The following is a 20,424-nucleotide window of genomic DNA, read 5'->3' as shown; positions in this document are numbered from 1 at the left end:
TTTCTCCTAGGATGTCTGCTGTTTCACACTGAGCACCTACCTCCCTTAGTCCTGACACACGCACAGACCCACCACACCCCCCCCCACAAACACACACAAACACGTGACACAAGTACACACATGCGTGCAACACACAGAGCCACAAATGCCAACAGGTGTTTCAGAGACTGAAGAACCAGTGGATCGCATGAAATGCATAGATGTCTTTATTTCTAACGGGAAAATGTTCATTCTGATCTTCAGATGTGAAATATAGAGAAGTCCATCTTCCATGAGGGAGAATCATGCCTAGATTTGGATACAGGAAGTATAGAGAACTCCTTATTTCATGGTGGACAGTCCTTGATTTATACATGAGAAATACAAGAAGTTAAGCATTTCACGAAGAAACAGTGGTGCCCAGAATTTCATTTATGAAATAGAGATAATTCCAATTCCATATTGGTTTGCCAGATCTTAATTTCACACTTCATGTCAGTAAAATTTTATTGAGATCTTCATATACGAAATGTATACAATTTCAGGATTCAAGAAGGGAATTGTAGGCTCAACTTTTCATATGTAAAATATATAGAATTCCCCACTCATGTAGGAAAACGTGTGCACAGATATACGTCTGGGAGACACAAGATTCCACATATGATGAAGAAAATGATGCAAGTCGATTTTCATACATGAAATACCGATTTCCTATTTCAGGTAGAAACCTCTGCACCCATGTTCTCACATGTGAAAGAAGGACAATTGCATATTTTATGCAGAAAAATCATCTTTCTGGTTTTCATCTGCATGAATCAGGGAATGCAGAGCAAGTGCTCTGGAGCAATCCCGAAGAATAGCGTAGGCAGGGATGTGGGAGCGGCTCCAGGATAGCTGGGACCCCTGTGTACTTATGGCTTATTAATGTTGATGCATGGCAGAAGCCATTACAATATTGTATCATAATTAACCCCCAGTTAAATTTAATAAAAAGAAAAGTGAAAGAAGAAAGGGACTCGACTGCTCTGTGGTGGCCTAAATGGGAAGGAAATCCAAAATTGACGGGATACACGTACAGCTAAAACTTGATTCACGCACAGCAGAAACCAAAGAAACACTGTAACGTGACTATGGCCCCAAAATAATGGTTGGAAGTACATCACATGTCCAGTATAATTCCGGCAGTGAAAAAATAAATGGTAGCCCCGTTTGCAGTACATGTTCTTGAGGAGAGTATGCTGAGTTAAATACTTGAGTTCGAGGAAGATGAAGGCTTTTACATCACACGACATTGTCACGTTGAAAGCCCTGCGTTATAGAAAGAGAGTAGGATGTGGTCATCGGGCCAGTGGAAATGGCCCCCGATGGTCCACGTTACCATCTTTTAGTCACAGGTTGACTCAGCTCATCCAGGAAGACACTGTAAAAGAGGCAGGATGGAAAACGGAGCTGCAGGCCTCAGCCCAAGACCATTAGGGAAGTTCGCAAACCCAACACCACCAACAGAAAGCCTCTCAGCTGAATGCACTGAGAGAGATATCAAAGCCTTCCCACAGGGCCTTCCAGGCCCTTGGGCCTTGGGCTGGGTAATGAACTGTGGCGCTTGGACAAGCGTGAGGACAGGCTGTGTCTTGCAGAGTCCCGGAGGCCTTGCTGGAGCCACTCAGCGGCCTGGCCCAGGTTTCAAAGCAACGGCCACCGTGTCCCATGCCCACCTCCATGTCCGAATGGTTGTGGCAATGTCCATGGGTCACAGTCTACAGGACCGAGCTCCCCATTTGGGTAGACGGAGGAGGCTGAGGGTCAGCTGCGTGCTGGGTACCTGGCTCCCTCATGGCAGGTGGCCGGGCAGTGTGTGGGGGCCTTGGTAAGAGGAGGGCACAGAGAACTGAGACCTGCCTCTTCCAGCTGGGACTACCAGGCTATACGGGGACCCCCTTCTCGCAACCAGGACCTTGGAGGGTGAAAGTCAATCTGGGGAATCTCCTTTCAGGGGATAGGGAATCATACTTGTTTCCCTTGAGGATTGCAGGACACAGTTAGCTGGCCACCAGCTCACCTCAAGAACACAAGATGTGACAGCAAGAAGTTTGCACCGGCTAATCACACCCCTCCCTCACGTTTCCTCTATGTGGCCTTTGCTGAAAGCCTTGACGGAGTTTGCCGTTTCTCTTTCCACTGGCTTAGGCTTTTATTCTTTTCTAATACAAGCATTTAAAATTATAAGCACGTCTAGATCTGCATCTCACGAATTCTGATACGCTGTGTTTTTATTCTCACTCGTTTAAAGTATTTTCTGCTCGCTCTTTGTTATCCTGTACGTTTTTTAAAAAGTTTAGTTTAATTGGAGGTGAGTTACTTGACATTATTGTGGTGCTTTTTGCCATACGTTCACACGAATCAGCCGTGTACATGCGTTCCCCGTCCTGATTCTCACTCCCCATCCCATCCCTCAGGGTCATCCCAGTGCACCAGCCCTGAGCTCCCTGTCTCGTGCATCGAACCTGGCCTGGCGATGTATTTCGTATGTGATAATATACATGTTTCAATGCTATTCTCTCAAACCATCGCACCCTTGCCTTCTCCTACAGAGTCCCGAAATCTGTTCTTTACATCTGTGTCTCTTTTGCTGTCTCGCATATAGGGTCACTGTTAATTCCATCTGTCTCAATTCCATATATATGCGTGGGTTTTTCCTTCTGACTGACTTTTCTCTGCATAAGAGGCTCCACTTGCGTCCAGCTCATTAGAACTGATTCAAATGCATTCTTTTTAAGAGCTGAGTAATATTCTACTGTCTATATCTACCCCGGCTTTCGTCTCCAGTTCGTCTGCCCATGGACATCTAGGCTGCTTCCACGTCCTATCTGTTGTAAAGAGAGCCGCGACGAACACTGGGGCACGAGAGTCTTTTAATTCTGGTTTCTTCGGTGTGTATGCCCAGCAGAGGGATTGCTGGGTTGTATGGCAGTTCTAATTCCAGGTTTTTGAGCAGTCTGTACGTTGTTCCCATAGTGGCTGTGCTAGTTTGAAATTCACACAGACAGTGTGAGAGGGTTTCTTTTTTTCTCTGCCCCCTCTCAAACATTTATTGTCTGTAGATTTTGGACAACAGCCATTCTGACCGGCCTGAGATGGTACCTCGTTGTGGTTTCGATTTGCGGTTCCCTGATAGTAAGGGATGTTGCGCATCTTTTCATGTGTTTGATAGCCATCTGTATTTCTTTTTTGGAGAAATGTCTGTTTACTTCTTTGGCCCATGATTATTATTATTTTTTTATTTTGGCCTGGGTCGCCTACTTTTCTGGAATTGAGTGCAGGAGTTGCTTGTATATTTTTTAGATTAATTCTGTACGAGTTGCTTCATTTGCTATTATTTGCCCCCATTCTGAATGCTGTCTTTTCACTTTGCTTGTAGTTTCCTTTATTGAGCATAAGCTTTTAAGTTTTAAGTAGGTCCCATTTGTTTTAGTTTTGCTTTTATTCCCATTATTCTGGGAGGTTCGCCAGAGAGGATCCTACTGTGCTTTACACCAGAGAGTGTTTTGCCTATATTTTCCTCCAGCAGTGTAATCGTTTGCGGTCTCATGTTTAGATCTTCGATCCATTTTGAGTTTATATTTTGTGTGCGGTGTTAGCAAGTGTTGTAGTTTCATTCTTTTATGCGTGGTTGCCCAGTTTTCCCAGCGCCCCTTGCTGAAGAGATTGTCTTTTCTGCATTGTACATCCTCGTCTGCTTTGTCAAAGATAAGGTGTCCGTAGGTGCGGATATGTATCTCTGGGCTTTCTCTTTTGTTCCATTGACTTATGTTTCTGTCTTTGTGCCAGTACCATACTGCATTGATGACTGTGGCTTTGTAGTATAGCTTGAAGTTAGGCAGGCTGATTCCTGCAGTTCCATTCTTCTTTGTCAAGATTGCTTTGGCTCTTCCAGGTGTTTTGGATTTCCATACCAATTGTGAAATGACTGGTCCTAGTGCTCTGACAAATACTGCTCGTAGCTTTATAGGGACTACACTGACCCTATCGATTGCTTTGGATAGATTTTAGTCCTCTATTTACTATTGCAGGAGGGCCAAATGCCCAGCATGAACTGACACCAACACCAATGTGTACACAAGGAACTGGGGTTTTAAAGGGAGAATTTGGGAATAGGCAAGGGGAATCATGGGAAGTCTATAGAGTCAGAAAATGACAGTTTGACAGAACGTGCGCAGGGGGTGTTGGTCCATGCGGAATATCTGGGTTTGCTAACCCTGTTACCTCTTAAAGGCGGGCTTTCTGCCCTCCCGTAGAGACTGGGCAACGGGCCCTATCCTTAAGTGTTGAGTGGAGCACATAGTCACTTCTATTGGCAGCCTTGAGTTTTCGTAGGTGGGGACTTTAAAGGGGTGGGGGTCATCCAAGGCATGCAGCCTTGAGCTGTTGGAAACTTAAAGACCCAGATGCAGGCCTTACTGAGAAAGGGCTCCGTGGAGCCTTGCTCAAATTTGGCTAAGGTGAGAGTCGTTTTCCCTTGAAAGCAGAGAAACTCGAAGAGTGTGGATTGGGCCCTGCTCCCACCGCCGCTTGGAGCTGGGACAGCCTTCCCCAGGCGGTGGGGAGACCAAGCACATTTGCTTTTTCAGGTGTCCAGCAGAACGAGATCACACAGAAGCCATCAACCTCCACCATCACCCTGGTGACCAACACGGATTCGTCGCCCCTGGTCCCCAGCTCAGGACCCACGAGCACCCTTGCATCTTCGGTCAGCGCGCCCATCGCCACCGCTTCAGCTGATGTCGCTGCAGGCACCGCCGAGTACGCTAGCAGAGTGAGTGCCCGTGGTTGGATTGGGGAAGCCCAGCTTTGGGTCTTTCCAGGAATTAAAGGGGACCAGGAAGTGGTGGAATCCCTCCCCAACTCGCCTGTTCTCTTGGCCTGGTCCTTGTTAGGGATGTGGTGGCCAGGCTTGCCTGCTCTGTGTTCACTTGTGGGCACACTCTCCATTTAGGTTCTGTCTTCTGTCTTTTAAAATTTATTTTATTGAAGTATAGGTGATGTAGAAGGGTGTATTAATTTCGACGGTACAAGACAATGATTCAGTTATATACACGCATACTTTTTCATATTCCTTTCCATTATGGCTTACCACAGGATATTGATTGTCGTTCCCTGTGCTACACAGGAGGACCTTGTTGTTTATTTTACGTATAAGAGTTTGCACCTGGTAATCCCAGATTCCCAAAGCGTCCCGTCCACCACCCCAGCCCTCCTCTCTACTTCTCTCTTAATTTGCCGAGTGCTTTCATGCTCACTGTCTAATCCGGGCAAGTAAAGCTTGCTGTCGGATGAGGGTGCTCTGGAGTGATGTGCAGGTTCATGTCTGGAGAACCCGGGGAGTGAAAATCACCACCAGAATTGCAGCTCTCTGGGGAGTCCCTTCTGCTCCCTGCTGGGGCCTAGAACAGGAGTTGCTAGACAGCTGTAGAATGAAAGCGGGTTTTTGAGTGAACACCTAATGTCTTTTGAGAGAAAGCCTAATGTCTCATTGGGCTTCATATCAGTAACACTTTTGTTTAGTGTGGACAATTTGTAAGGTCTTTATTGAATTTGTTGTAATATTGCTGTACTTTCCTTCTTTCAAAACGTTTTGGTGTCGTTGACTACAAGGCTTGGGGAATCTTATCTCCCTGAGTAGGGAATCAAAACCGTACCCCCCACATTGGAAGGCTAGGTCTCAACCAGTGGGGTTTCAGGGACGTCCTCACTCCCATGTTACAGATGAGCACACTGAGATCTGGCCAGGTCAAACAGGTTGTCCGGGGTCACATAATCCGTGAATGTCTAATTGGCATTTTGAATGGTAGCAGCCAGGATCTAGAATCCACACTTGACCTGCCTTAGAGCTTGCTTGTGAATTCACACCAGGCCGGCTGACCACGGCTGTCCGCTGTCCCCAGACTGATTGTTCTTACATGTGGCTTTTTAAAGCAACCCTGCTCAAGAGTGAGTGTGGCTAAAGAGGAAACATCCAGGTCTTGGGGTTAGGGCTCTTAGTTAGTACTTCTGTCCCCCCATTTTGCATAAAAGACCAGGTTTTATCCAGTCTCAGAGTTTCAGAACATTCAGGGTTCCCCTTTCAGGTGTGGTCACATGCTCAAGGTTTTTGACTTACCTGTTCATCACCTTGAACAAGGATTGACTTCGTGTTTTCATTGACAGTGACTTCATACCTCAAGCGTGAAAATCACTTTATGTATGAAATAGAAAATTCCATATTTTGTGTAGGAAAATCGAGGCCAATTCTTTCAGTTGTTACATATACAGTGTTCTGTAACTCATAACGCAAGTCAGCACACAGATTTTCAAATGAGAAAGATGAAAAATTCCGTATTTCGTGTTACCTTGTTTATGCCCAATTCAACGTGAAATACCAGAATTTCATATTTCACGGGGAAAAGCTCCGTGCCTGGAGTTTCAAATGCCGACGTAGAGAAACCCATATTCAAGGCAGGAAAATCGGTGCCCGGATGTTCATTCATTAAATACAGAGAACTGCATGTTTCATGTAGGAAAATTACGACCCAGATTCTCCTACATGAAATATAAACAGTTCATTAGCTCATGGACTAAGTCTCTGCCACGATTTTCTTACAGAGGAAAGATAAAGACATGTAAGGAAATCTGTACTCAACAGAGGAAAAATCAGTGCCCCGGATTACATATGTAAAGTCATCAAAATTCCGTATTTTGTGTGCTAAAATCAGTGGCCTGATGTTCCTAAGTTTAATACACGACATTCCAGATTTCATGTGCAAAAGTCAGCACCCAAGTTTTCATACGGGAAATACACAGAATTCCAAATTTCATGCCGGCAAATAACACGTGCACCCATGATTCATATAACATATAGAGAATTCCATTTCCCTTTTGGGAAGTTTGTGGTGAGATTTTCACAGGTGAAACAGAGAGAATGCCACATTTCTTGGCAGAAAACTTAATGCATGTATTCTTTCGGGAAATAACGAGTTCCGCGCTTCACATAAAAGACTGTTGCCCACGTGTCCAAATGTGACACAAACCTGGACTTCTCTGTGTAGAGAGAGATTTAGAGACGAAACATCTCTCAATCCGGAGATGCTAAGAACAGTGTCCCGCTAAGAGCCATGACTCACCAGTGCCAGAGGAATTGAAGTCTGCCCATTTATTGTACAGAGGCGCTTTCAAAGTAGCTCTGTTCTCATCCAGCCCCCAGGTGAGAACACACCCCAGCCTACCCCATCAGCCCAGGCCTGTGGGACTGGGACAGGTGAGAGGATCAACCTAGGACACCCTTTTAAGGAGTGATGTTTCAAACTGGCAAAGGCTGCACGTAGCAGCGCTAAGTGCTGCTACAGTTCCCAAACCTTAGAGAAAAGGGCAAGCTGTGTTCATATGGCTGGTCATGTCGGGGAAAGAATGCTCCTTCACCTGAGGACAGAAAACCCTTTGTGGCCGGGTGTCCTAAGGGCTGTGCGTAGCCCCTCTTCTGTGCCGGGGAGTCTGGCCCACTCTGGCTCTGCTCCTTAGCATCCTCCCTGACTTGCCTCAGGTGCTTTTGGCCTGCCTCTCCTTTCTCCTCAGGGATCCGTGTTTACACTTACATGCCTGTTTACATGTACAGCTTGCTCCGTGGGTGAGATCCCTGGGCTTTCCTCCAGGGCTTTTCTCCAGTGTTTCTGCCGCCCCAAGATCGTCGTACTTTACACAAGCTCTTTCATGTTTTCAGTGTGCATTCTTCCATCCCCCAGCCAGGCCAGTTCAGAGAGTTCACACACACATTTTGCCCAGCGCACATGTGTTTGCACGCGCGTGCACGCACACACACACTCATACACACACTCACACACTCACACACCAACAATTCTGAAAAGCAACTTGCACACATGCGGAACTTTGGTTTACTGATCCAGGTGAATGCACTGTGGTAAGCACCGCTCTTTTTTTTTTTTTTTTGCCCCGGTTGATGTTTTCACTCGCTAATTGATCAAGTCAGTGTCCTCTTCTACTTCTATGGTATATCGTGGAAGGTGAATGGGAATGGCTCATGAGTGGGACTGATATCCAAAGAGGTTGGCAGGGTTGGAAGTCCTCACTGTGGACAGCGGAGTGACCTGTGCCTGTGTTCTCTACTCCTGTTGCCTTGGACTGGTTCACCGTGCCAGTCGGGTTGGTGTGATTCCATTCCCTGGGCTTTCCTTCCAGAAACGACACAGAAATAGCAAGGGACTTTGAACTTGAAATTGATCTCGCACCGCCTTTTCCCTAGGCTATAGAAGGTCACTGAGGACAAGAACTCTTTCACAACTTTCTCTGTACAGAAAGGCAAGCCCCAATTCCTATCACCTGGGGGATGATTTACTGACAATCATGAAGAAATTCTGCATGGGCAATGCCAGTTGAATGATCAACACAAGGACACATGGGTAGGGGTAAACGTTAGTGTATTTCAACCGTGCGGTGCTGTTTATAGAACACTTAACAAGTCAACCCCAAACCGTTCCTGACAGAGAAAAAAAAAAACATTTCCTGACATATGCATTCCTGCAACATCTTTGCCCTCTGTGATCCTAATCAATATTCTCCCTGCAATGAGTGATATTCCTGCACGTCAGGCATTACTGTAAGTGTGTGGGTATTCTTGTTTCCACATGTGGGTCACTGTTAACTATTCCTGTGATAAAGCATTTCTTGATGTGCACAAATATCATGGAAGTCTTTCAAAAAGTCACAGTTCAAGATGTTGGAAGCATTTGATCCAGGAAGGAAAGAATAGGTCCAATTCACATGCAGTCTAACAAAGATACGCAAACTTAACCAAAGAAGGAGTAAATACGAGCAACACCACGCATGTAGGTTGAATAGGGACGTGCAAGAACTCAGATAGATATGGCAGCAGAGCTGTGCATAATGGCACAAGCATGGGTACAACATGAAAGAGGACAGGAGGCATAGGCAGACCCACAGGAAGAAACATCAACTCACATTCATGGGCAAACACAATGGAGACACCCAGTCTTCATTGTAAACAGAGGAAAACATGAACACATCCAGGGCACAGGAAGCAAATGCAGCTCAGGCTGGTTGAGCCAGAATGCGCGTGAATTCATCACTAAACCGGCGAGTCTCACACGCATCGATATTCGGCGGAAGAAAACCTTACATGACACATCCAAGTGTGCAGTCAACTCTAAGAGCACCTAGCCTTTAGGGCCCAAGTGAAAGCCCTAGAGAGCCTGGGACACAAGTCACGGCAAGTCTCCAGAGGATGACCATCCAGTCAACGAAGACTATCTCTGCACTCCACTCGAGGACAGGTTAGAGCTAATGCCAACCCTGGTCCTGAAGCACTGGCAGGAAATATTAGGCACTGGGGGACCCTGTCCTAAACTTTTCTTGTCTTTAACTTCTTTGCAATGCCTTACGGAAACTTCTGAATGTGGGTAAATGCCATGCAGTCCCTAGAATGAGCCCAGTCTAAGGTCCCGAAAACCATGCCCCAGTATGCCATCTCACACCCGCTGTCGAGTTATCACACCATAGTTTCTGCTTTGTTTTGTTTTGAACTAGGACTGGGAAAGACAGGTACCAGCCTGCCGGAGCCCCACGGATTCTTGGACGTTGACAGATTCAGAAAGTAAGAAGACATGTTTCCAGTGTCTCCTGGGCTGCTTGTTCAGAAAGCACCCAGAGACGGCCAAGCCTTGCCTTCTAGCGCTGTAGATGCGTCTCTGGAGAAGGGGCAAAGCTGGGGTGTACATGGTCAAATGCAAAAGCTGGCCCTGGGCAGGAGATCTCATGCAGGGCACCGTGAAGAGGACATCCATAAAACCTGTGAACTTTACCCTTTGCCCTCAAAAGAGATGCTGCTTCAGGGAGAAAAGTTGTAGAGTGAGAACTTCATGCGAGACAGAACTTCATGTGGGACATCACCCTCAGGCATGCCCACGGTGGAGCCCTTCTATCTGGGATGAGAGGACAACAGTGGGGGGACAGACGTTGAACTCTGCCTACTCCATTTGTGCCAGTCTGTCTTTTGCTCAATCCAGAGGTGGACGCGATTCCAGAAAGCAGTCATCTACTTCAGAAGGACCGCCCTAAGTGCCGACCAGTCCCTCAGTGAGCTCCATATGCTCCAGCTGTTCCCACTGGCCCTTGGCCCACACAGTAGTGGCAAAGCCCTAGATGAAGGACAGCTCCTTTGTGGTTGAAAACATTCTGTGCTGAGCCATTCCACAAGGAAGAGAAACTGTCACCAGAGGGCTGGTGAGAAAAAATGCTTTTTCTACAGCTTGGCCTGACAGAGGGCCTTGGGCAAAGACCTTAAGCCTTCCTGGAAAAAGGGATATTGACCCCTGAGCTGCAGCAGCAGCAGCAGCAGCATGGGACACAGACCACATGGCTGCATAGGCTCACCCTAACAGCCTCTTTCCCCTCACTTCTGCCCCTGGACACGCTATACCGAAGCTGAGTTCTTGGAAAAAATAACAGAGTTCACATGAGCTCTAACATCTACGACGGGATCTGTTTTCCTTTATCTGATTCCTTGCAATTTCTCTTTTCCCCTGGTCACCTTTGCCAGAAACTAGTATCCTCACTGCCTTCCCACCCCTCACTTTCTCCCTAGGCCACAGCCCCCCTCCATATACCTTATACACAATGCCCTAAGATGTTACCTGGAACCCTAGCTCTGGGAAGCAGACTCTCAGCAAAGCTGACCGTGCACTCATATACACACTCATACACATGTGGCCTTCGAGGTTCATAGCGAGTTCAATGATAAGGCTTTTCCTTTGTTCTGTACCCTTATTAAAGTGTCTGATGATAGGCAACAGAGAAGATACCTGGGCCACCACCTTCCAACAGAATTGCATTCCACTGTTTCAATCTCTGGCCCTTGTTCACCAGACCCTTTCCACGAACAGCCACATTTCCCTTGTAAAATTGCCAGACCCACAGTCAATAGGCCCCTCATCTTCCTTCTCCGTCCTCCCCAACCCCCACCCCACAGGAAGAACGTCACCCCCTGACACAACCCCAACATACGACTTAGCCCCCTCTATGAATCTCCACAGACTGGTAATTCCCACGCGGTGAACTGACACTCATACATGCAGCTGAAGTGTTTGTCCTGAGGACCTGCCCAAACAATACACGCACGCATGCAGCTGATGCTTTTTATTTTTCCTTTGCAGTGAATTCAGGGTTACTGGTGTCTCACTGTCGATCCACTTCAGCACCAGACCACTCTTCACTACTTTCCCGTCCAAGAGAACTATGCTGGCCATTGGTCTTCACGTGAAGCAGCTTCTTCGGTTTTCTGTTTTAGGTGAAGGGGGGCACGCCATCGTTAAGTGTCTCAAAAGCTGGGGGGATCGGGTTCCTTTCAAAACAGAGAGACAGAGATATGTACACTTACCCTCCCCGGAAACTCTAAAGACAGCTTGATTCTTTCAAGTCAGTTCCCAGAGGGGTGTGTCTGTGAACGTTTACATGCCCTAGAAGCACAGAGTAAAAAACAGGTATCCCAGTCTTCAGCGTAGAACTATTTACAATAGCTAGGACGTGGAAGCAGCCTACGTGTCCATCAGCAGATGAAGGGATAAGGAAGTTGGAGTACACATACACAGCGGTGTCTTACACAGCACTAACATGGAAAGTGTCCATGTCAGTTCTAATGAGATGGAATGAACGTGGAGCCTACTATACCGCGTGAAGTAAGTCAGAAAGAGAAAGACAAACACTGTCCGTTCACACAAATATATGGAGTTGAGGACCTTGTACGTGGTGCTGAACATCCAACATGCAGGGCAGCAAAGAAGTAACAGACATATAAAGAACAGACTTTGGCCTCAGTGGGAGGTGGTGACGGTGGGTCAATGTGAGAGAGTAGCCCCAAAACGTTTACATTAGCTTATGCACAACAGATGATCAGTGCGAGTTTGACGCGTGCAGCAAGGCAACCAAAGTCATGTTGGGGGCAACCCAGACAGCCAGGCAGGGGAGGTCGGTGGGTGGCGGGTTCGGCATTTGGGGGGACACGTGTATCCCTATCGGTGATTCATGTTGGCCCATGTACAGCAAAACCTGTCACGGTATTGTAAAGTCATAATCCTCCAGTTAAAATAAATAAAAGAGGATTCTCCATAATCCTGCAGAGTGGTCAGTATGCTCAGAATGAGGGTGGCAGGAAAAAGATGCAAACGCAAATTAAAAACCAAAACGAGTGTGGTGATCAGAATCGAATCAAATGATGGGTCACTGGGGGAACCGCCTTGCACAAAGGAGACTCACAGGCCTTTTTGGAAATGGGACTTCATGAGGAAGAGCAGGTGGGTCCCAATTTAAGAGCAGCCTGAGGCTGGACTTGTTGGCCATGGAATGACGGTTCAGCCATGTGCAGCTGCCTCAGATATAAACTGCAGTGGCTTTGGCCTGTCCAGGCCACTTCATCCACCTCAAGCTTCTCTACTTAGAACCTGTTCTTCACCCCAGTTCTCTACCCTTGCTGTCCCTTGCTGATTCCCTCATGCCCTGGTGTCACTCTGTACTCCACGGAGTCTCACTGTCTTCACAAGTGGAATAAATGACCCAAGTTTTTGACAACACTTATGCCAGTGCTCGGCCCCTGGGCGCCTCACCTCTCGTCCTCCTGGTACCTTTTGTGGTGCAGCCTTCCTCCTCACATAGTACTGCAAAGGATTGGGCCACAGATCCCTTATGATGATCTGCCAGGGAAATGAGCAAGGTCAGCACAGGCCTGGCCAGACCATGAGCCCTCCCGTGCACGGCCAACAACTCCGACATAAGTCACCAGTTCTGGCCCAGTGGCCACGTGGGACCCCACCTCAGCAATCCAGTCAGATCCTGTGAAATTGTGGTCAAAGAACCAGTTGAAGAAGTTAACGCTGCTGTCGTGGTGCCTGCGCCTGTATGCCTTCCATTCAAAGCCCTGGTGCCACTGAACTGGAGTGGAACGAGATGCGTGGTATCCTGCAGGAAAAGCAGTTTGGGAGAAAGACCTAAATCACTTTTCGATTCAACCTAGACTTTTCTGCCCCCAACCACCGGGCCACCGCCCGCCACCCCTACCCACCCCTGCCCCCACCCAAGATCCAGGGAGCAGCTTCTCACCAGTGACCTTCATCAGGTACTCCTTGACAATCACTTCATTCTGGAAATACCTATTCCTCCGAAAGGACAATGTGATCTTGCAGTGACGAGTGGGATGCCTGAATTCCTCCACCTGCCAGGACAAAGTGTGCGGGGTGGGGTGGGTGTGAAACCTCTTTACAGAAGAGCTGTCCTTTCCTGTGTTAGGGATAGACCATGCCCTCTCCCCTCCCCAGTCACCTCCCCTCCACAATCATCAGTGTCCCCTGCCTGACCTCCAAGTTGGTCATGAAGTGAAGCATGTCTGCATCTTGCTTGCTCATCAAAACTGACATTTGGGGGTGGTTCATAAACTGCTTTAGGTCAAGGAGCCTCTAGATGCTAGAGGTAAAAGTGCTGGAAGAACAAAGCTAGCCTGAAGAGTAGAATGGCCCTCCCTGTTTGACTTCAACTTGCTACTGGTTAACTCGTCACATTTCGGTTCACGCGGGGCTATATGAATGCCACACAAGGTCCAAGGCTGTGCCCATGAATGCCCTACCACGAGGAGGTGCTCTTCCTAACCGGATAAGCTTCATCTCAGCCCCTTGAAAGTTAGCTTACTTCGGGAAAACAAGCACTCCTAGCTAGAACCCGTACGACCACTTACACTTCCCCACCCCTCCCCCATTCCAGACAAGCCTTCTCTCCGAAGAGACCCTGGTGCTAATGACAATTCTGATAGGGACCTCTCAAAGTATAGCCCAACTATCAATTTGGGCTAGCCAGAACAGCAAGGACATCACACCTACGATCAGGAACAGATATGCAGGACGGTAACCAATACCCACCATCCAGAAAAGTAAATACGGTACCAGAACTGCCAGATCTGTAAACTGTTCCTGCCATAGCCCGGCTTAAACAAACAAACAAACACAAAACTCACAAGCACCACACCAAGGGATACAACTTCGACCCAGAAGCCACGGATGCCCTGGATGATGGCGCTTCTGTGTTCTAGATGCACCTTCCGCCGCTGACTGGTCTTATGTTTCAGGCGAGCATGCGCCCTTTGGGCTTTCTGATTCACGGGCTCCAGCTCCAGCTGCAGGGCCGCCAGCGCCTCCAGTGCAGGCCGGTCACTCAGGGCTCCGGGCCTTGGATGGTCGTGGACATGCTCCTCCGAGGACACCTGCTCCTGCTCCTCGTATGCCACCACCTCCACCTCCTCCATGACGTCCAACACCAGCAGCTGGAACTCCTGCCCGGGTCCCGCCACCTCTCCCTCCTCCACAGCCGCACCTTCCTCCACTGCCTCCACCCAGAAGAGGGCGGCCTCCTCGCCTGGCGCACCACCTGCGGCCTGCATCGCCTCTGCCGCCCACACGGAGCTGGTAGGCCCCAGGGCCCCTCCCTCATGAAGACCCGGGCTCACAACTAAGATCCAGGATCCCGGAGTGCTGCCGCCTTCCTCTGGCCCCGTCTCACTCTCCATGGTATTCTCGCCGAAGCCCGGAACTGCAAACAAGCTGGACGCTAGAGCACGGCAGACGGCCCTCACGGGCCGCCCGCCGGCCGCAGTCTACGTGGTCCTACTCCCGACGGGTTACTGGGCAAGAGCCAGGGAACGGCGAAAGGGAGAGACGCATGCGCAGAACCCTCTGCCACCAGGCCCGCCTACTATGGCGACGGGAAGGGGCTGAACTCTCCACCCTGACCTCCTGACCTCATCCCAGAACCAATCAAATGGAGTCTAAAGCGGTTCGCTCCTGGGACACGCCCCTTGGAATCCTGGGCCCTCTGCCAGCCTGTGACAGGCGGCCAATGTCGGCCCAGCGCAAAGTGGGCGTGTCCTGGCAAGCCTTTTGCCTGCCTAGCAGTGCAGCCGCGCCCGAGCAGCGACTGGGAGAGCCAGGGCCACCTGAAGCTGCAACAGTCCTCAAGCTTGAAGTTGCCCCTGGGGCAGCGGGCCCGTGTGCTCAGGGACCCACTCAGGAAGACAGGGTTCCTGGGTACCTCAGGGACAGAGTTGCTCTCCTCCGATCCAAACCGCAAGCCACGGGGTGGGCGTGGGGGGAGTAGGAGGGAGGCGGGCAGGGTAGGGGGGTTTGGGGGAGGAGTGCGCGGTGGAGGGGGATGGGGAAGCGGGGCGGGGGCCCGGGTGGGGGCGGGCTTACGCCGACCTCACCCATGTGCACCTGCTGCAGAGTCACGGCTAAACTTGTGCCTTAGGCTTGAGCAGTTGTCAGGAATGCCAGCCCTCCTCTGAGGAAGAGGCAGAGCACTTTCCTCGGCTAGCTGTCCAAGCCCCACGATGCAGCCCCAAGCCCAACCAGCCTGGAGCCCCTGGCCTACGGTCTGTCTGCCCTCGGCCTTTCCCCCGGCCCGTGGCTTAGAGCAGGCGCCCACGTAGCTAAGGATGTGCGCCTGCAGATGCACTTGCCAGAGGCACAGAGCTGTTCCTGCAAGTGTTTCAAGTGGACCAAAGTGCTCCTCCTGACCATTAGTTACTCCTACGTCCGGGCCGCCTAGCTCAGGTGGGCACACTCAGGTTAAGTGCCTGGACAGTTTCCACTGCTCACGCTCTTTCTCCTAGGATGTCTGCTGTTTCACACTGAGCACCTACCTCCCTTAGTCCTGACACACGCACAGACCCACCACACCCCCCCCCACAAACACACACAAACACGTGACACAAGTACACACATGCGTGCAACACACAGAGCCACAAATGCCAACAGGTGTTTCAGAGACTGAAGAACCAGTGGATCGCATGAAATGCATAGATGTCTTTATTTCTAACGGGAAAATGTTCATTCTGATCTTCAGATGTGAAATATAGAGAAGTCCATCTTCCATGAGGGAGAATCATGCCTAGATTTGGATACAGGAAGTATAGAGAACTCCTTATTTCATGGTGGACAGTCCTTGATTTATACATGAGAAATACAAGAAGTTAAGCATTTCACGAAGAAACAGTGGTGCCCAGAATTTCATTTATGAAATAGAGATAATTCCAATTCCATATTGGTTTGCCAGATCTTAATTTCACACTTCATGTCAGTAAAATTTTATTGAGATCTTCATATACGAAATGTATACAATTTCAGGATTCAAGAAGGGAATTGTAGGCTCAACTTTTCATATGTAAAATATATAGAATTCCCCACTCATGTAGGAAAACGTGTGCACAGATATACGTCTGGGAGACACAAGATTCCACATATGATGAAGAAAATGATGCAAGTCGATTTTCATACATGAAATACCGATTTCCTATTTCAGGTAGAAACCTCTGCACCCATGTTCTCACATGTGAAAGAAGGACAATTGCATATTTTATGCAGAAAAATCATCTTTCTGGTTTTCATCTGCATGAATCAGGGAATGCAGAGCAAGTGCTCTGGAGCAATCCCGAAGAATAGCGTAGGCAGGGATGTGGGAGCGGCTCCAGGATAGCTGGGACCCCTGTGTACTTATGGCTTATTAATGTTGATGCATGGCAGAAGCCATTACAATATTGTATCATAATTAACCCCCAGTTAAATTTAATAAAAAGAAAAGTGAAAGAAGAAAGGGACTCGACTGCTCTGTGGTGGCCTAAATGGGAAGGAAATCCAAAATTGACGGGATACACGTACAGCTAAAACTTGATTCACGCACAGCAGAAACCAAAGAAACACTGTAACGTGACTATGGCCCCAAAATAATGGTTGGAAGTACATCACATGTCCAGTATAATTCCGGCAGTGAAAAAATAAATGGTAGCCCCGTTTGCAGTACATGTTCTTGAGGAGAGTATGCTGAGTTAAATACTTGAGTTCGAGGAAGATGAAGGCTTTTACATCACACGACATTGTCACGTTGAAAGCCCTGCGTTATAGAAAGAGAGTAGGATGTGGTCATCGGGCCAGTGGAAATGGCCCCCGATGGTCCACGTTACCATCTTTTAGTCACAGGTTGACTCAGCTCATCCAGGAAGACACTGTAAAAGAGGCAGGATGGAAAACGGAGCTGCAGGCCTCAGCCCAAGACCATTAGGGAAGTTCGCAAACCCAACACCACCAACAGAAAGCCTCTCAGCTGAATGCACTGAGAGAGATATCAAAGCCTTCCCACAGGGCCTTCCAGGCCCTTGGGCCTTGGGCTGGGTAATGAACTGTGGCGCTTGGACAAGCGTGAGGACAGGCTGTGTCTTGCAGAGTCCCGGAGGCCTTGCTGGAGCCACTCAGCGGCCTGGCCCAGGTTTCAAAGCAACGGCCACCGTGTCCCATGCCCACCTCCATGTCCGAATGGTTGTGGCAATGTCCATGGGTCACAGTCTACAGGACCGAGCTCCCCATTTGGGTAGACGGAGGAGGCTGAGGGTCAGCTGCGTGCTGGGTACCTGGCTCCCTCATGGCAGGTGGCCGGGCAGTGTGTGGGGGCCTTGGTAAGAGGAGGGCACAGAGAACTGAGACCTGCCTCTTCCAGCTGGGACTACCAGGCTATACGGGGACCCCCTTCTCGCAACCAGGACCTTGGAGGGTGAAAGTCAATCTGGGGAATCTCCTTTCAGGGGATAGGGAATCATACTTGTTTCCCTTGAGGATTGCAGGACACAGTTAGCTGGCCACCAGCTCACCTCAAGAACACAAGATGTGACAGCAAGAAGTTTGCACCGGCTAATCACACCCCTCCCTCACGTTTCCTCTATGTGGCCTTTGCTGAAAGCCTTGACGGAGTTTGCCGTTTCTCTTTCCACTGGCTTAGGCTTTTATTCTTTTCTAATACAAGCATTTAAAATTATAAGCACGTCTAGATCTGCATCTCACGAATTCTGATACGCTGTGTTTTTATTCTCACTCGTTTAAAGTATTTTCTGCTCGCTCTTTGTTATCCTGTACGTTTTTTAAAAAGTTTAGTTTAATTGGAGGTGAGTTACTTGACATTATTGTGGTGCTTTTTGCCATACGTTCACACGAATCAGCCGTGTACATGCGTTCCCCGTCCTGATTCTCACTCCCCATCCCATCCCTCAGGGTCATCCCAGTGCACCAGCCCTGAGCTCCCTGTCTCGTGCATCGAACCTGGCCTGGCGATGTATTTCGTATGTGATAATATACATGTTTCAATGCTATTCTCTCAAACCATCGCACCCTTGCCTTCTCCTACAGAGTCCCGAAATCTGTTCTTTACATCTGTGTCTCTTTTGCTGTCTCGCATATAGGGTCACTGTTAATTCCATCTGTCTCAATTCCATATATATGCGTGGGTTTTTCCTTCTGACTGACTTTTCTCTGCATAAGAGGCTCCACTTGCGTCCAGCTCATTAGAACTGATTCAAATGCATTCTTTTTAAGAGCTGAGTAATATTCTACTGTCTATATCTACCCCGGCTTTCGTCTCCAGTTCGTCTGCCCATGGACATCTAGGCTGCTTCCACGTCCTATCTGTTGTAAAGAGAGCCGCGACGAACACTGGGGCACGAGAGTCTTTTAATTCTGGTTTCTTCGGTGTGTATGCCCAGCAGAGGGATTGCTGGGTTGTATGGCAGTTCTAATTCCAGGTTTTTGAGCAGTCTGTACGTTGTTCCCATAGTGGCTGTGCTAGTTTGAAATTCACACAGACAGTGTGAGAGGGTTTCTTTTTTTCTCTGCCCCCTCTCAAACATTTATTGTCTGTAGATTTTGGACAACAGCCATTCTGACCGGCCTGAGATGGTACCTCGTTGTGGTTTCGATTTGCGGTTCCCTGATAGTAAGGGATGTTGCGCATCTTTTCATGTGTTTGATAGCCATCTGTATTTCTGTTTTGGAGAAATGTCTGTTTACTTCTTTGGCCCATGATTATTATTATTTTTTTATTTTGGCCTGGGTCGCCTACTTTTCTGGAATTGAGTGCAGGAGTTGCTTGTATATTTTTTAGATTAATTCTGTACGAGTTGCTTCATTTGCTATTATTTGCCCCCATTCTGAATGCTGTCTTTTCACTTTGCTTGTAGTTTCCTTTATTGAGCATAAGCTTTTAAGTTTAAGTAGGTCCCATTTGTTTTAGTTTTGCTTTTATTCCCATTATTCTGGGAGGTTCGCCAGAGAGGATCCTACTGTGCTTTACACCAGAGAGTGTTTTGCCTATATTTTCCTCCAGCAGTGTAATCGTTTGCGGTCTCATGTTTAGATCTTCGATCCATTTTGAGTTTATATTTTGTGTGCGGTGTTAGCAAGTGTTGTAGTTTCATTCTTTTATGCGTGGTTGCCCAGTTTTCCCAGCGCCCCTTGCTGAAGAGATTGTCTTTTCTGCATTGTACATCCTCGTCTGCTTTGTCAAAGATAAGGTGTCCGTAGGTGCGGATATGTATCTCTGGGCTTTCTCTTTTGTTCCATTGACTTATGTTTCTGTCTTTGTGCCAGTACCATACTGCATTGATGACTGTGGCTTTGTAGTATAGCTTGAAGTTAGGCAGGCTGATTCCTGCAGTTCCATTCTTCTTTGTCAAGATTGCTTTGGCTCTTCCAGGTGTTTTGGATTTCCATACCAATTGTGAAATGACTGGTCCTAGTGCTCTGACAAATACTGCTCGTAGCTTTATAGGGACTACACTGACCCTATCGATTGCTTTGGATAGATTTTAGTCCTCTATTTACTATTGCAGGATGGCCAAATGCCCAGCATGAACTGACACCAACACCAATGTGTACACAAGGAACTGGGGTTTTAAAGGGAGAATTTGGGAATAGGCAAGGGGAATCATGGGAAGTCTATAGAGTCAGAAAATGACAGTTTGACAGAACGTGCGCAGGGGGTGTTGGTCCATGCGGAATATCTGGGTTTGCTAACCCTGTTACCTCTTAAAGGCGGGCTTTCTGCCCTCCCGTAGAGACTGGGCAACGGGCCCTATCCTTAAGTGTTGAGTGGAGCACATAGTCACTTCTATTGGCAGCCTTGAGTTTTCGTAGGTGGGGACTTTAAAGGGGTGGGGGTCATCCAAGGCATGCAGCCTTGAGCTGTTGGAAACTTAAAGACCCAGGTGCAGGCCTTACTGAGAAAGGGCTCCGTGGAGCCTTGCTCAAATTTGGCTAAGGTGAGAGTCGTTTTCCCTTGAAAGCAGAGAAACTCGAAGAGTGTGGATTGGGCCCTGCTCCCACCGCCGCTTGGAGCTGGGACAGCCTTCCCCAGGCGGTGGGGAGACCAAGCACATTTGCTTTTTCAGGTGTCCAGCAGAACGAGATCACACAGAAGCCATCAACCTCCACCATCACCCTGGTGACCAACACGGATTCGTCGCCCCTGGTCCCCAGCTCAGGACCCACGAGCACCCTTGCATCTTCGGTCAGCGCGCCCATCGCCACC

At 48.5% G+C, this 20,424-nt stretch overlaps 1 protein-coding gene across 2 annotated transcripts; it reads right to left on the bottom strand.

Annotated features, from left to right (window-relative positions):
* Positions 1–11,163: 11,163 nt before the first annotated feature.
* Positions 11,164–14,813, bottom strand: LOC132344473 (testis-specific Y-encoded protein 3-like). 2 transcript variants are annotated; one of them, XM_059884073.1, is made up of 6 exons: positions 14,060–14,812; positions 13,389–13,466; positions 13,135–13,246; positions 12,848–12,993; positions 12,642–12,728; positions 11,164–11,383 (listed from the first exon to the last, which is right to left on the bottom strand). In XM_059884073.1, exons 1-6 carry the CDS (start codon positions 14,585–14,587, stop codon positions 11,360–11,362), a joined length of 975 nt encoding a protein of 324 aa, XP_059740056.1. In that variant the 5' UTR covers positions 14,588–14,812; the 3' UTR covers positions 11,164–11,359. The 2 variants fall into 2 exon arrangements, with proteins under 2 accessions (XP_059740056.1, XP_059740057.1); XM_059884074.1 differs by lacking the exon at positions 13,389–13,466 and having other exon boundaries at positions 14,039–14,813.
* Positions 14,814–20,424: the final 5,611 nt, after the last annotated feature.

Source organism: Bos taurus, chromosome Y (genome assembly GCF_002263795.3).
Source record: "Bos taurus isolate L1 Dominette 01449 registration number 42190680 breed Hereford chromosome Y, ARS-UCD2.0, whole genome shotgun sequence".
NCBI lineage: Eukaryota > Metazoa > Chordata > Mammalia > Artiodactyla > Bovidae > Bos > Bos taurus.
The sequence above is the reverse complement of the archived record's forward strand: the minus strand, read 5'-3'. Positions and strand labels throughout refer to the sequence as shown.

Bases quoted from the DNA above. Each gene is read 5' to 3' on its own strand.
- LOC132344473 (XM_059884073.1), bottom strand. From the start codon at position 14,587: ATGGAGAGTGAGACGGGGCCAGAGGAAGGCGGCAGCACTCCGGGATCC. The intron at 13,467-14,059 runs GTATCCCTTGGT...GACCTAAAGCAG, and splicing joins GTGGCTTCTGGGTCGAAGTT to TTTATGAACCACCCCCAAAT. The intron at 11,384-12,641 runs GTGAGGCGCCCA...CTGTTTTGAAAG, and splicing joins AGGTACCAGGAGGACGAGAG to GAACCCGATCCCCCCAGCTT.